General features: G+C 39.2%; 1 protein-coding gene across 1 annotated transcript in view; it reads left to right on the forward strand.

Annotated features, from left to right (window-relative positions):
* LOC114082245 (uncharacterized) overlaps nt 1-13848 on the forward strand; it is a 281118-nt gene that overhangs the window by 81333 nt on the left and 185937 nt on the right. Inside the window, exons 22-27 of the mRNA XM_071612054.1 lie at nt 3216-3309; nt 5193-5291; nt 5904-5932; nt 6027-6099; nt 8192-8262; nt 13688-13781. Coding sequence (XP_071468155.1) covers nt 3216-3309; nt 5193-5291; nt 5904-5932; nt 6027-6099; nt 8192-8262; nt 13688-13781 — 460 coding nt within the window. The remainder of the gene's footprint in view (nt 1-3215; nt 3310-5192; nt 5292-5903; nt 5933-6026; nt 6100-8191; nt 8263-13687; nt 13782-13848) is intronic.

Here is a 13848-nt window from a genome sequence, read left to right on the forward strand (position 1 = left end):
CAGCAGAGTGGGTTGACCATGCCTAGTATTCATTTCATGTTTATGGTACTGCAGGCTGCTCTTTGTCTGCCAGACTTACTCTTGGCCCTTGCTGTCACAGAGCTGACAGCACCATGATGCCATGACAGTGCCATGAACTACTTTTCTTAACATAGACTATAGGGCCATGCTCTAAGTGTCCAGCTCTCTCAGCAGCTCTATGTCTGTGTTTCTCTCCTGTCCCACCTTGATTATGGTTATGGATACCTCCAAACCACTGTTTTTTTTTGCCAAATTCAGTCTTTGAAAAGTTAGGAAGAAACTGGGTAATTTTTTATGGATATCCCAGGTAGAAAGCCGCGATAAAGTAACAGGAGAGGAGAGGCTCCTAAACACATCCTCAGATTCTGCCTGGAATCCGATCTGCCTGGAATCAGTTTTCTTTTCTTTTTTTTCTTTTTTTAACTGTAAGGAGACTGTGTCCTCCACTCATGGCTTGTTTATTGGTCAGAGGCCTTGGGAGGCCCAGGACACTTCACGGCCATCAGCACCGACTGTAGCTATCACCTTTTTAAAAATTTTTTCTCTCTTTTTTGCATTTCCTACCTTTTGACATATATATATAATTATATATTTTTTACACCTTGAGGATATCACTATTCCAATTGTTCCCATATGAATACAGGTGTGATCTCTATTGGATATAAATGTGTCTTTTATTCAATTTTAGGTCCAGAACTTGGTTTGCTGTCCCAACTGCACATAATGTCCCTTTTCTGATTGCGTTATTTGTTGTGTATGTTTTCCTTTTTTTTTTTTTTTTTTTGCATAAGAAATATGTCTGTTTAGTCCAGAGGCTCTTGCTTTATCGGGATGACAGAGGGGACGCGCGGAGTCCGCCTTAGTTCCCGCCAAAGGACATATTGGCTGAACTGAGATGAGTCCACTCCTCCCCCGCAGGAACCTACAATTTCAAATCCTCTTTGCTGCAACCTCTCGAGGACCTTGAAATCATCAGGAATGAGGAGTTTGGATGTTCGTAGAAAATTCAAGATATATCTGAACATCTGTCCGTCTCTGTCAATGAAATAGTGCTGTTTGAGACTGTCCAAAACAATAGGCTCTGTACCATCAAAAAGTCTTCCGATTCTTGATTCTGGGTATTTGGTGAGGGTAGCCAGGCTGCTGGTGTACATGTGGCCGCCCACATCGATGTGGACAGGCGCATTGGATTTTGTGAGTTGTGCTGGAGTAGGAATGCCTTGGTTGTTCAGTGGAGATGCAGGGGATCTAGTGATCAGAGGTCTTTTTTTTTTTTTTTTTTTTTGTAGGCATATTGGGCCTACTGTCCCTCTGGCTGAGAGGCGCACAGGCCCCGGCGGGAGAGAGGGAGGGCCGGCGGGAGGGCGGGGCGGACTCCCGTCTCTAAGTAATGCCCAAGGAGCAGTGCCCCTTCCACCGACCCCTCATTGCCCCCCGGAACCTGGGGTTCCGGGCTGCGGCTGCACCGGGCGGGCCGCGGGTGCTGCTGCAAGAAGCCCGTGTCTGGGGCCGCCTGGAGCGGAGTGGAGCCTGGAATCAGTTTTCTTGACATCTCAGGAAAAAGAAGTCTCACCATGGTGAAAAGGTTGTATTTGGCCTTTGAATAATCTACATAAGTTTTCTACTTTTTGCTTTAAAATATCATCCTTGTATAATCTTAGGGATTTTGATGTTACAAGTTTTATATTTTAGAATTTTTAGGGCAGGGTTTTTATATGCTATGTGAGGACTCATTTTGACATGATGGTGTAACATGAAAAACTAGTTTGCTCAAATTCAGTGTCAAGTTTCTAGGTGTTTATTTATCCATTTTTGTGTTGATGTGCCTCTGGGCTCATTTCATATCTTTCTGATGGTGATAGAAACCACTGTAAATATTGAAGTTCCAGTGTCTCTTGCGTATAGAGAATCATTGTAAATTGGGAATCAGAACAAGGATTGGGAATCCTGGGTCACATAGTGTTCATATTCCTACTCTTCTGATGACTCTCCATACTACTTTTCAGATGGGAAGTCCTGATTTTCGGTCTCACAGTGTATGGTTGTACATTTTTACCGACATCCTCTCCAGCACTTATTATTTAAAGCCTTGATGAATGCCTATCTGGCTGGCATGAGCTGAAATATCAATGGAGTTTTGGATGGTATTTCCCTGAATGCTAGATATTTTTTTTATGTATTTATAGTGATCTTGTATATGTTGTTTTGAGAACTGTCTATCTCTTGCTTTTCTCCATTTCCTAATTGGATGGGTGAGATTCTCCTCAGCTCACCAGTGAGAATATTTTTCTCTCATAGCCAGCTAGTTTTCCCTACCCCAGCTTTACCCTATTTCTTCTATGAATGCATTTCCTCTTTGAGAATCTTAATATTTCTTGGTTTCATCTGGTCACAGTCTCTCCATTGTGTCACTCCTGTTTTCCCACAGCTGCTCTTTTGTAGCAAGCAGCTATGCACCAGTTCAAATGACTCCCACCTCTGCAAATAGTCAGCTTTTAAGACATGGGAGTCACCTTTATCTTTTGAAATACCTCTTAACTTTCTTCTTCAATGGAAATGTTGCATATTCTACCCAAGTTGGGTGTGTTGTTATGTTCATGTGAAATACAGACACATTTCCTCACTATACTGTACTTTGTTAAAATAAGTTTTGACTTGGTAAATATTTTGCTGAAATACATTAACTTTTGGAAGTCTCTGATGAATAGATGAAGCACGAACAACCATTTCCCATTCCTACACAAGGTGACAGAATTGAAACTCTCATCTTACCAAGTATGGTACTTTCAGAATTAAATATTGACCATTCAGGTCATAAAATTTGAATGCTCTAGAACATCAAGGGCCATTCTCAAAAGACTTTCTACAGGATTCTTAGAACTGCTGGAAGTGCAAAGTTGACTGATTAAATGCTGATGCTAGTTTTTTAGGGGTGTATGAACGTCAGTTTGTATATTCTGAGGGAACAGGTTTCCTATGTCCCACATCCTGGTTTTATCCAATCAGTAGCCACAATGATATAAGAGCTCACTTAATCTGACGTGATTTAGACTTGAAACTAGTGAATACATTCTTGCTTATAATGCACTCATCTAATTTCCAATTGGGATGATTTCAAAAATAGACTTATGGTGATGAGATAAATGTACTGATGAAATCTTTGTGCAACTCATTATTGGCATTACTTTCTCCAGAGTGTCTGTGAGAAACCTCCAGAGGTTTGGGCTTCTAGAATATCTGGTGGGTTCCATTCACGAGCAAAGAATAGAATAAATGGACATAGAGAAGGTAAGAGTCATGAATAATGTAAAATACATTGCTGAGCCTATTGCCTTCATACATGAGCACTAGTATATTATAATTGTTCAAAGAGAGTATGTATTCCCTGGTAAGGACAAAGAAATATAATGAGTCCTATGGTATTAGGTTTCTGTCACAGGCTACACTGGGGATATTGATAAAGAATCTGAATTAGGAATTGCATTTTGAGACATGCTTCCATCAAAGTAAAGTAGAAATCAGAGAGAAGAAGAGGATATGAACAGTGAGACAGGCATTAATTAATTACAGGGAATCAATGAAGGAAGAGACAGCAGCTGTGGTCAGTGGAGTCAGGGACACTCAGTTACATATGAGCAGGGAAAAGGGCAGCTTTTTGATAATCTGGGGAGCATATCTGAGTTGCCAGGTCCACAGCTGAATGAAGTGTAGAGGGAACATTCTCCAACCTTCTTCACTTAGTCACAGTTGGAATCAAATGGAGGAGTGAAGAAGGAATCCCATATTGCTAGGTTTGTTTATCCATGTATATAATTATAATGACACATAAAATCTTGCTAGTCTGTACAAAAAAATTTATTAGGCAGAAACGCCAATTAGGAGAGTGGAAAGAAATAGGAATGATTACGGATTGGTCCCCAAATTCCCAGATAGCTAAAATTAAATTTGGAAAGATTATACCTTCTTCTAAACTTCCATTTGAGTGGATCATCTTAGGGAGAAACCCAGGGCTATATTCAAGTTACGGTAGAGGTATTAGATGCCAACAGCATTTACACTGGAGCTCTCAAACTGTAGTGTATGGTCAGTTGGGGTCAGGAGATTCTCGTTGTGACTCAGAAGTTCTTTCCCTCTACATTTCCTTTATGTTCTAACGTGTCTCCAGTGATCCTGGTTTGCCAACAGCATTTTTATAGAAAGGAAAAGAAAGTTCCTGTGGGACATCAAACCGAATTCTAGCAGATCCTACACACCAGAATAGAAGATGATCAAGTGCCAGGATAAATATTGCTATACTTCTGAGCTTAATTCTTAGGTAGTGGGGATAACACAAAAGACAAAAATTTAGAAATCATTTTCTCAGATAAATTTTCTATATTGGTAAGAAGCAAGGAGTTGGAGTGACCAATACAAAGAATTCATAATGGACAGAATCATGGCTCCCACAACAGAATTTTTTTTTTTTTTTTTTTTTTTTAAAGCCAGGAGGCAATGAAAATGAGGAAGAAAATAAAGAAGTTAGCAAGGAAATTTTGGAGGGGAAAATGAGAGTAGGCAATTCATCATTTTTTAGGGTGCCTGCCTTCAGATCAAAAGTGAGATAATTGAAACAAGTTGGGACTAGAAATATCGGGGCAACCGTGCTGCACACCTACCTGGCCCCACCATGTGTGTGACATCCATAAGAGTGATTTAGATCAGTGACCTAGTGTTCTTGAACCTGCTTTTTTAAAGATAGTGATTTTTTATTAATATGGTTATAGTATTATATGATGATGATGATGATGACGACGACAATGATGATACTGATTATGATTTCAATTTTTTTATCATATTGGTGCTTTGGAATGAAACCATGTCCCTGGTGTTGCAAGAATGTACTCAATTCCTGCGCTTAATTCTGATCCCTAAATGCCTCTATTTTTGCTCTCCACCACGTTCAGAAAATATGTGATACATGTCTGGGTGTTTTATTTCACACTCATTTTTTTAAACAGAATTCGTTAAGGAATTTATTCTGCGTATACTAAGACTGTTTCTAACATGTTTATATAAAAGGCTTTGAAACACAATACTTCAGTCCTGTCTGTCAATTCTGCTTCCTTTCAGATCACAGTTTGCTGTGGATGGCCATATCTAAAATCTTTATGCTTTCTCACATTTTGTTTCAGATGCAGGACATGTATCTTTGTACAAGGGTGAAAAAGAAAACATTATATCACCTAAAACAAAGGAAGCAGGATTAGAAGAGGTGCCACGGTCCCATATGGGTATGAAAAAACACACATATATGTATTACCTGTTACTCTAAATGCATATATCTGGTCCAATTAATTCAGAAAAAAAACATTTTGATGAGAAATAATGTGTACCTTTCTGCAGATCTTGAATGAAAACTTTTGCTAATAAGACAAATGAGGTACAGGATATCAGTTATAATAAAATGGATTATACAATTCATAGGTCACTTGACATATGTGCTGCCATTTGACTAGTTCAGCTTTGACATTGAACTTCTCAGGTTTCTCTTTGCTTCTCTGAATACAGATCACTGTGGTCTCCAGATTCTGCATCTTTACATTTTTATACGTACCTTGCCTAATAATTTATGATGATTACAAAGGTGTTCTTATTATTTGAAACTTAACTACAAGTTTTAATTACTAAAGATATTTTCTCCATATTGATTTACTACATTTCAGTTTTGTCATTGTACTCAACAAAATCCACAAACACAAAACCCCCAAGCCAATGTAGCCTGTATCAATGCAAACAAAAATTATTATCACTCAGACTGAGCTCTCTACTTATTTCAAAGAGTCATGAATGTGTTTTTCTTAATATTCAGGTTTTATGGATTATATATTTCACTTGCTTTTCAGGCTCTAAGGACGTACATGCTTCCTACAAGGTAATTCATCTTCTATATTTATGTGATATTATTATCAGTATGCTGGATGTACTGTAAAATACTTACATAATATCTTCTCTCAATGCACATCAAGCCGACCATCAAAAGCAAAGATACAGATCCCCAAAAACCAAAATGGAAGAATGGAACAAAAATGCTGGAATCAGGTAACTGTTGCAGTACAGCTTCTAAGAAACTGCCTATGTTTAAACCTTGGAAATGATAGCAATCTTCTAACTCCTGATATATCCATTTTCTGACATGTGTTGGTTGGAGTTGCCCCATCGGGTCTGTGTTGGTGCTGCATCCACATTTCAAAATATTTCTGTAAATGTCTGAGGAAATGATGTTTTAAAATAACCTATATCACAGGTGTTTCTACAGTTAAACTTCATGACACCTGTTAGGTGGATTGAGGGGCTGATATTTCTTCCCACCCAAATTTTAAAAATAGGTCCAAGGGAGCAGGACTGAAATCCAGAATCCTGAGATTATGAGGAATTCTAGTTTTCTTGAAGCCAAGATGTCAAGGCCAGTCTGTGAAATACAGGAAAATCTCATTTATAAGGCAATGTGCACTCTACCCTGACATCTAGTGTGACATACATGTCTTATGTGCATCAAACATGTTTTTATGCCACTTATACCCTGACTCTGACAACTCTTGTGGTCAGTATGTAGCAAGAAATAATAAGATGTATGATCATATATACTTTAGTTTACCCCTTGCTTCTAAAGTGAACATTTGCTGGTGAACACTCTTTCTTGAAATTTTATCTCAGAGTAGTCAATCCATATGTGCACATAGCAATGGAATTTTTGCTCATTGTTCTTTGACTTGTTGTTTGCTTGTTACATCTGTATGGTAAAAACAGAACCCAGATCCTTTTGGAGACATTCCTTCCATTCAGGCCTGCATCAACCTCATAGAGCAATTTGCATTCTCATTATTCATCTCCAATCATGAACATGCCCCTCAAGTTCACATGCCCACTGAATTGAGTTGGTTCCAGATACATATGTGCCCCTGGCATAGATGACATTCTTTGGTATGTGTATGTCCAAGCACCTTAACATTTTGAGGCATCTTTCACAGTGCAAGTCTTCCTAAATCTATCTTTAGCCTGTTTTCTACTGGCATGAACTTCTGGAAGTTTTCACCAATCCCTATATCATCAGACATATACCGTCCCCCTTAACCCTTGTCTCTGTGTCACCCTGTAGCTGTCCACATTTTCACCATTCTCTGCCTCTGCTTGATGGCCTCACTCCTCAAGTCTCCATTCATCCCTACCTCTAGAAAAGACACCATCCACGCCAAGTGTTATTGCCTCAGACACTTACCTGACACTTTATTATGGTTTTCAAATCAGTGTGTTCTAAAAGCAGAACCTGAATCCAGGACCTAGTGAACTAGACAGAGAAGGAATAATTTAAAAGCCAAGTATTTGTTACCCAGTACAATAGCGGGTCATGGTCTGAGGTAGCTAACACCAGAGAAGCAAAACCAGTTTATTTCAGGATTTAAAAGGCACCATGAGAAATCCTTCCAAAAACAGAGTGATTCTTAACAGAAGAAATGCAGGAAAAGGAAAGGAAAGGAATATGGGGTTCACTGGCAAAGGTATGACAGTGACCTCTTTTTTTCTTTCCTTTTTTTTTGTGCAGAAACCAAACCTTGTGTGCAGTGGTTCATTAAAAATTACTATTAGGAAACAGACATAGTAAACAGTGTGAGGTTTCTTCTTTCCATTGTAATTTCAATATTTTTTTATGAAAAAATATCATTTTCTTAGGAATGTTTGAATCTTTGAGATATCATATGATTGAACGTGTGACCTCTAGTGTCTCCGAAGTTGGATTAGTGAAACTACTCCCTAAATCTCTCAATAGGCCCTGGGTGAAGAGGAACTCACTTGTATTTTTCAACTTACTGGGAGGCTGTAGAAGGCAGATGTCAGGTTACCAATGTACCAGGGTATATGTAAACACTCTATCTCCAAAAACATTTAAGGCCTCGGATTTGAAGGAAGTGCTACAGTTGTTGCCAAGGATGCACATGGCTCTGGGTGCAACCACCAGGCCCACAAAACAATCAAAAAATTTCAGACAACATAAACATTCACCTAAAATTAAGCTAAACTTAAAAGTATCATTGTGGAAATAAAGTTTTATGATTATTACATTTGTAGTTGGCTAGATTTTCACTCAGTCTAATTCTTTTAAGTAATTTAAGTACATCTATGCATTCATTCCCAGATTCACCTTGGGATAGTTCATCCGAAGAGGAGAAGGAGTGGCCTGATGGCACAGTAAATAGGCCTCAACAGGTATGTAAATGTGTCAACTGTTTGTCCCTTCTTTGCTTTGTGAAGGGACATTATGGCTGAAGAAAATGACCTCATACAATATTTACTTGGAAATCAAATATCATAATTCAATATTTAAATCTAAAGTATGTAACAGGACATAAACATGAAAATAGCTTTAGAAATCATGAAAACAGAAGCTTGAAGTAACCTTCCAGAGAAGGAAATATTTTGAATATTCTTTCAGTTATCTTCTGTGTGACCTCCTCACATGATGAGGAATAAATCTGAGACTCAGAAAGGGCCAGGTGAAAATCAGAAAATACAAAAGGGCAAGGTCTAAGGATCACATTCATGTTAAGACATCATCATTCCCAAAGGCTCAAAATTTAATTTCCCATTACCACTAATCCATACAGGTGTTAAAGATTCCATTCTCCCTTGACTCCACTATGTAAATTGAGGCAGGAAGTAAGCTTAAATTAGAAACCAAACAGTCTGTTAAAGGAATCAGATCCTTTCAGGATGTGTCCTTTCTGTTAGTGTATGAACAGAAACTTTCTAGTTCATTTACCTATCATGCAAGACATCAAGACAATCACTAAACATTTTTATCCTACCTCTGAAATGGACATTAGTCAAAATGAAGTGCTACAGTTCGTGCCAAGGATACACATCTTAGATGCAGTTATTGGAAACGTTTTAAAAATTTGGTGGTATCTTAATGTCCCCTTTTTTCCCTGTTGTCTACAGTAGTAGGAGGCGATTTTGCAATCATTTTAGTTCCAATGATATGTGTGTGTCCTTTCAGTGTCAGGTTTTTCTTTGGGATGTGTTTCGTGAGGCCATCACTCTCAGCATCAAGTTCCAAATGAGCATGTTTCACATGCTGTATTTAGACACCAGCATCTCATCAAGGAGAAAGGGGAATCTCTGAGAACAATCATAGCTTAAAGCAAAGCACACATACCATGCAAATACAATATGTATTTTATATATGGTTTCCATAATACCAAGAAAAGAACTGAAGTTCATAGGATATAACAATGTGCACCTGACTAGAAAAAGAAAACAAGCCTTAGTGACAATAAAAGTATCATGATCGATTTTAACAAGAACAGACAGTGAAAGTGGTTATGCTAAGCAGAGACTTAGGAGAAGATGGCGATGAAATTCAATAAGAATGAGAATAGGAAAGAATTTAAAATAAGAATAAAAAATGTAATCAAGGAAATAAAATGAGAAATGATTGAAAATATCTTGGAAAATCAGATATATTATGAAAAAAGAAATAATTTGGCAAACTCAAAGAAATAGCAGACCAAAAAAAAAAAAAAGGCACAAATAAAACCATGGAAATCTTTACAATTCCCTGAAATTTATGTAACTAAAATGGAGACACTTCTGTCCAGAATTTCTAATTTTGGAAAGCTAAAGCATTTTATGGTTTTCTTGATGTAAATATTGCCCGTCAGTTTCCTTATCTGCTCTAGGTCGAAAAGGTCTGCCTCTGCTCCTTGCTCTCCCGCACCTCCCAAGAATGCTGAGGGAACATTGAAAGTTGCAGAGGAAATGCACTCTCAGTATTAGTTTGTGTACTCAGAGACATGGGCCTATATAATGTAGAAATTGCCTATTAAACCCTGTGGGCATGGAGGCTGGAGACTAATTTGTAGTGCAGACTCCAATTCTGGAATTCTGTACTCAGTGGTCCTGTACTGTGCATGATTCCAAGTCACTGAGGCCTTTTCCTACAACCTCTTGGAGCATGAGAGACATGGCCTGGTTTCAGAATCTGTGACTTCTTCTGAGAACTCAGTGAAAATACCATTCTCCCTGATCCTGCCCCAGCACTTCTGGAGTCTTCTGTCCCTTGAATTCTCAACTAGCAGTTCTTGTTCACTATCATTACTCCCAAAGCACCAGTTTGAAAGACACAGTGCCTCTGTGAACCTCTACTCTATGGACCATTCACAGCAGCAACACATCTCTTCCTGATGAGAGCTTTCAGCACATGCCTGTCACTCACTATCCTGAGCCCATATGATGAGTAACCATCTAAACTTCTGGGAGAATACCTGGCTACTGAATCACGGAGGTGTAAGGGATACAGTGGTTCCTGATGAGACACCACTGAGAGCCCATGTCCTCAGGGCAATATTGTAATTCTTAAGAGGGTGCCTTTGACTGTCTGTGTGATGTGAATAGGGGGGTAGATATTCTAAATTATTCTCAGCAGAGTGGGTTGACCATGCCTAGTATTCATTTCATGTTTATGGTACTGCAGGCTGCTCTTTGTCTGCCAGACTTACTCTTGGCCCTTGCTGTCACAGAGCTGACAGCACCATGATGCCATGACAGTGCCATGAACTACTTTTCTTAACATAGACTATAGGGCCATGCTCTAAGTGTCCAGCTCTCTCAGCAGCTCTATGTCTGTGTTTCTCTCCTGTCCCACCTTGATTATGGTTATGGATACCTCCAAACCACTGTTTTTTTTTGCCAAATTCAGTCTTTGAAAAGTTAGGAAGAAACTGGGTAATTTTTTATGGATATCCCAGGTAGAAAGCCGCGATAAAGTAACAGGAGAGGAGAGGCTCCTAAACACATCCTCAGATTCTGCCTGGAATCCGATCTGCCTGGAATCAGTTTTCTTTTCTTTTTTTTCTTTTTTTAACTGTAAGGAGACTGTGTCCTCCACTCATGGCTTGTTTATTGGTCAGAGGCCTTGGGAGGCCCAGGACACTTCACGGCCATCAGCACCGACTGTAGCTATCACCTTTTTAAAAATTTTTTCTCTCTTTTTTGCATTTCCTACCTTTTGACATATATATATAATTATATATTTTTTACACCTTGAGGATATCACTATTCCAATTGTTCCCATATGAATACAGGTGTGATCTCTATTGGATATAAATGTGTCTTTTATTCAATTTTAGGTCCAGAACTTGGTTTGCTGTCCCAACTGCACATAATGTCCCTTTTCTGATTGCGTTATTTGTTGTGTATGTTTTCCTTTTTTTTTTTTTTTTTTTTGCATAAGAAATATGTCTGTTTAGTCCAGAGGCTCTTGCTTTATCGGGATGACAGAGGGGACGCGCGGAGTCCGCCTTAGTTCCCGCCAAAGGACATATTGGCTGAACTGAGATGAGTCCACTCCTCCCCCGCAGGAACCTACAATTTCAAATCCTCTTTGCTGCAACCTCTCGAGGACCTTGAAATCATCAGGAATGAGGAGTTTGGATGTTCGTAGAAAATTCAAGATATATCTGAACATCTGTCCGTCTCTGTCAATGAAATAGTGCTGTTTGAGACTGTCCAAAACAATAGGCTCTGTACCATCAAAAAGTCTTCCGATTCTTGATTCTGGGTATTTGGTGAGGGTAGCCAGGCTGCTGGTGTACATGTGGCCGCCCACATCGATGTGGACAGGCGCATTGGATTTTGTGAGTTGTGCTGGAGTAGGAATGCCTTGGTTGTTCAGTGGAGATGCAGGGGATCTAGTGATCAGAGGTCTTTTTTTTTTTTTTTTTTTTTGTAGGCATATTGGGCCTACTGTCCCTCTGGCTGAGAGGCGCACAGGCCCCGGCGGGAGAGAGGGAGGGCCGGCGGGAGGGCGGGGCGGACTCCCGTCTCTAAGTAATGCCCAAGGAGCAGTGCCCCTTCCACCGACCCCTCATTGCCCCCCGGAACCTGGGGTTCCGGGCTGCGGCTGCACCGGGCGGGCCGCGGGTGCTGCTGCAAGACCGTGTCTGGGGCCGCCTGGAGCGGAGTGGAGCCTGGAATCAGTTTTCTTGACATCTCAGGAAAAAGAAGTCTCACCATGGTGAAAAGGTTGTATTTGGCCTTTGAATAATCTACATAAGTTTTCTACTTTTTGCTTTAAAATATCATCCTTGTATAATCTTAGGGATTTTGATGTTACAAGTTTTATATTTTAGAATTTTTAGGGCAGGGTTTTTATATGCTATGTGAGGACTCATTTTGACATGATGGTGTAACATGAAAAACTAGTTTGCTCAAATTCAGTGTCAAGTTTCTAGGTGTTTATTTATCCATTTTTGTGTTGATGTGCCTCTGGGCTCATTTCATATCTTTCTGATGGTGATAGAAACCACTGTAAATATTGAAGTTCCAGTGTCTCTTGCGTATAGAGAATCATTGTAAATTGGGAATCAGAACAAGGATTGGGAATCCTGGGTCACATAGTGTTCATATTCCTACTCTTCTGATGACTCTCCATACTACTTTTCAGATGGGAAGTCCTGATTTTCGGTCTCACAGTGTATGGTTGTACATTTTTACCGACATCCTCTCCAGCACTTATTATTTAAAGCCTTGATGAATGCCTATCTGGCTGGCATGAGCTGAAATATCAATGGAGTTTTGGATGGTATTTCCCTGAATGCTAGATATTTTTTTTATGTATTTATAGTGATCTTGTATATGTTGTTTTGAGAACTGTCTATCTCTTGCTTTTCTCCATTTCCTAATTGGATGGGTGAGATTCTCCTCAGCTCACCAGTGAGAATATTTTTCTCTCATAGCCAGCTAGTTTTCCCTACCCCAGCTTTACCCTATTTCTTCTATGAATGCATTTCCTCTTTGAGAATCTTAATATTTCTTGGTTTCATCTGGTCACAGTCTCTCCATTGTGTCACTCCTGTTTTCCCACAGCTGCTCTTTTGTAGCAAGCAGCTATGCACCAGTTCAAATGACTCCCACCTCTGCAAATAGTCAGCTTTTAAGACATGGGAGTCACCTTTATCTTTTGAAATACCTCTTAACTTTCTTCTTCAATGGAAATGTTGCATATTCTACCCAAGTTGGGTGTGTTGTTATGTTCATGTGAAATACAGACACATTTCCTCACTATACTGTACTTTGTTAAAATAAGTTTTGACTTGGTAAATATTTTGCTGAAATACATTAACTTTTGGAAGTCTCTGATGAATAGATGAAGCACGAACAACCATTTCCCATTCCTACACAAGGTGACAGAATTGAAACTCTCATCTTACCAAGTATGGTACTTTCAGAATTAAATATTGACCATTCAGGTCATAAAATTTGAATGCTCTAGAACATCAAGGGCCATTCTCAAAAGACTTTCTACAGGATTCTTAGAACTGCTGGAAGTGCAAAGTTGACTGATTAAATGCTGATGCTAGTTTTTTAGGGGTGTATGAACGTCAGTTTGTATATTCTGAGGGAACAGGTTTCCTATGTCCCACATCCTGGTTTTATCCAATCAGTAGCCACAATGATATAAGAGCTCACTTAATCTGACGTGATTTAGACTTGAAACTAGTGAATACATTCTTGCTTATAATGCACTCATCTAATTTCCAATTGGGATGATTTCAAAAATAGACTTATGGTGATGAGATAAATGTACTGATGAAATCTTTGTGCAACTCATTATTGGCATTACTTTCTCCAGAGTGTCTGTGAGAAACCTCCAGAGGTTTGGGCTTCTAGAATATCTGGTGGGTTCCATTCACGAGCAAAGAATAGAATAAATGGACATAGAGAAGGTAAGAGTCATGAATAATGTAAAATACATTGCTGAGCCTATTGCCTTCATACATGAGCACTAGTATA

The sequence above is a fragment of the Marmota flaviventris genome, chromosome 5 (genome assembly GCF_047511675.1).
Source record: "Marmota flaviventris isolate mMarFla1 chromosome 5, mMarFla1.hap1, whole genome shotgun sequence".
NCBI classification, from domain to species: Eukaryota; Metazoa; Chordata; class Mammalia; order Rodentia; family Sciuridae; genus Marmota; species Marmota flaviventris.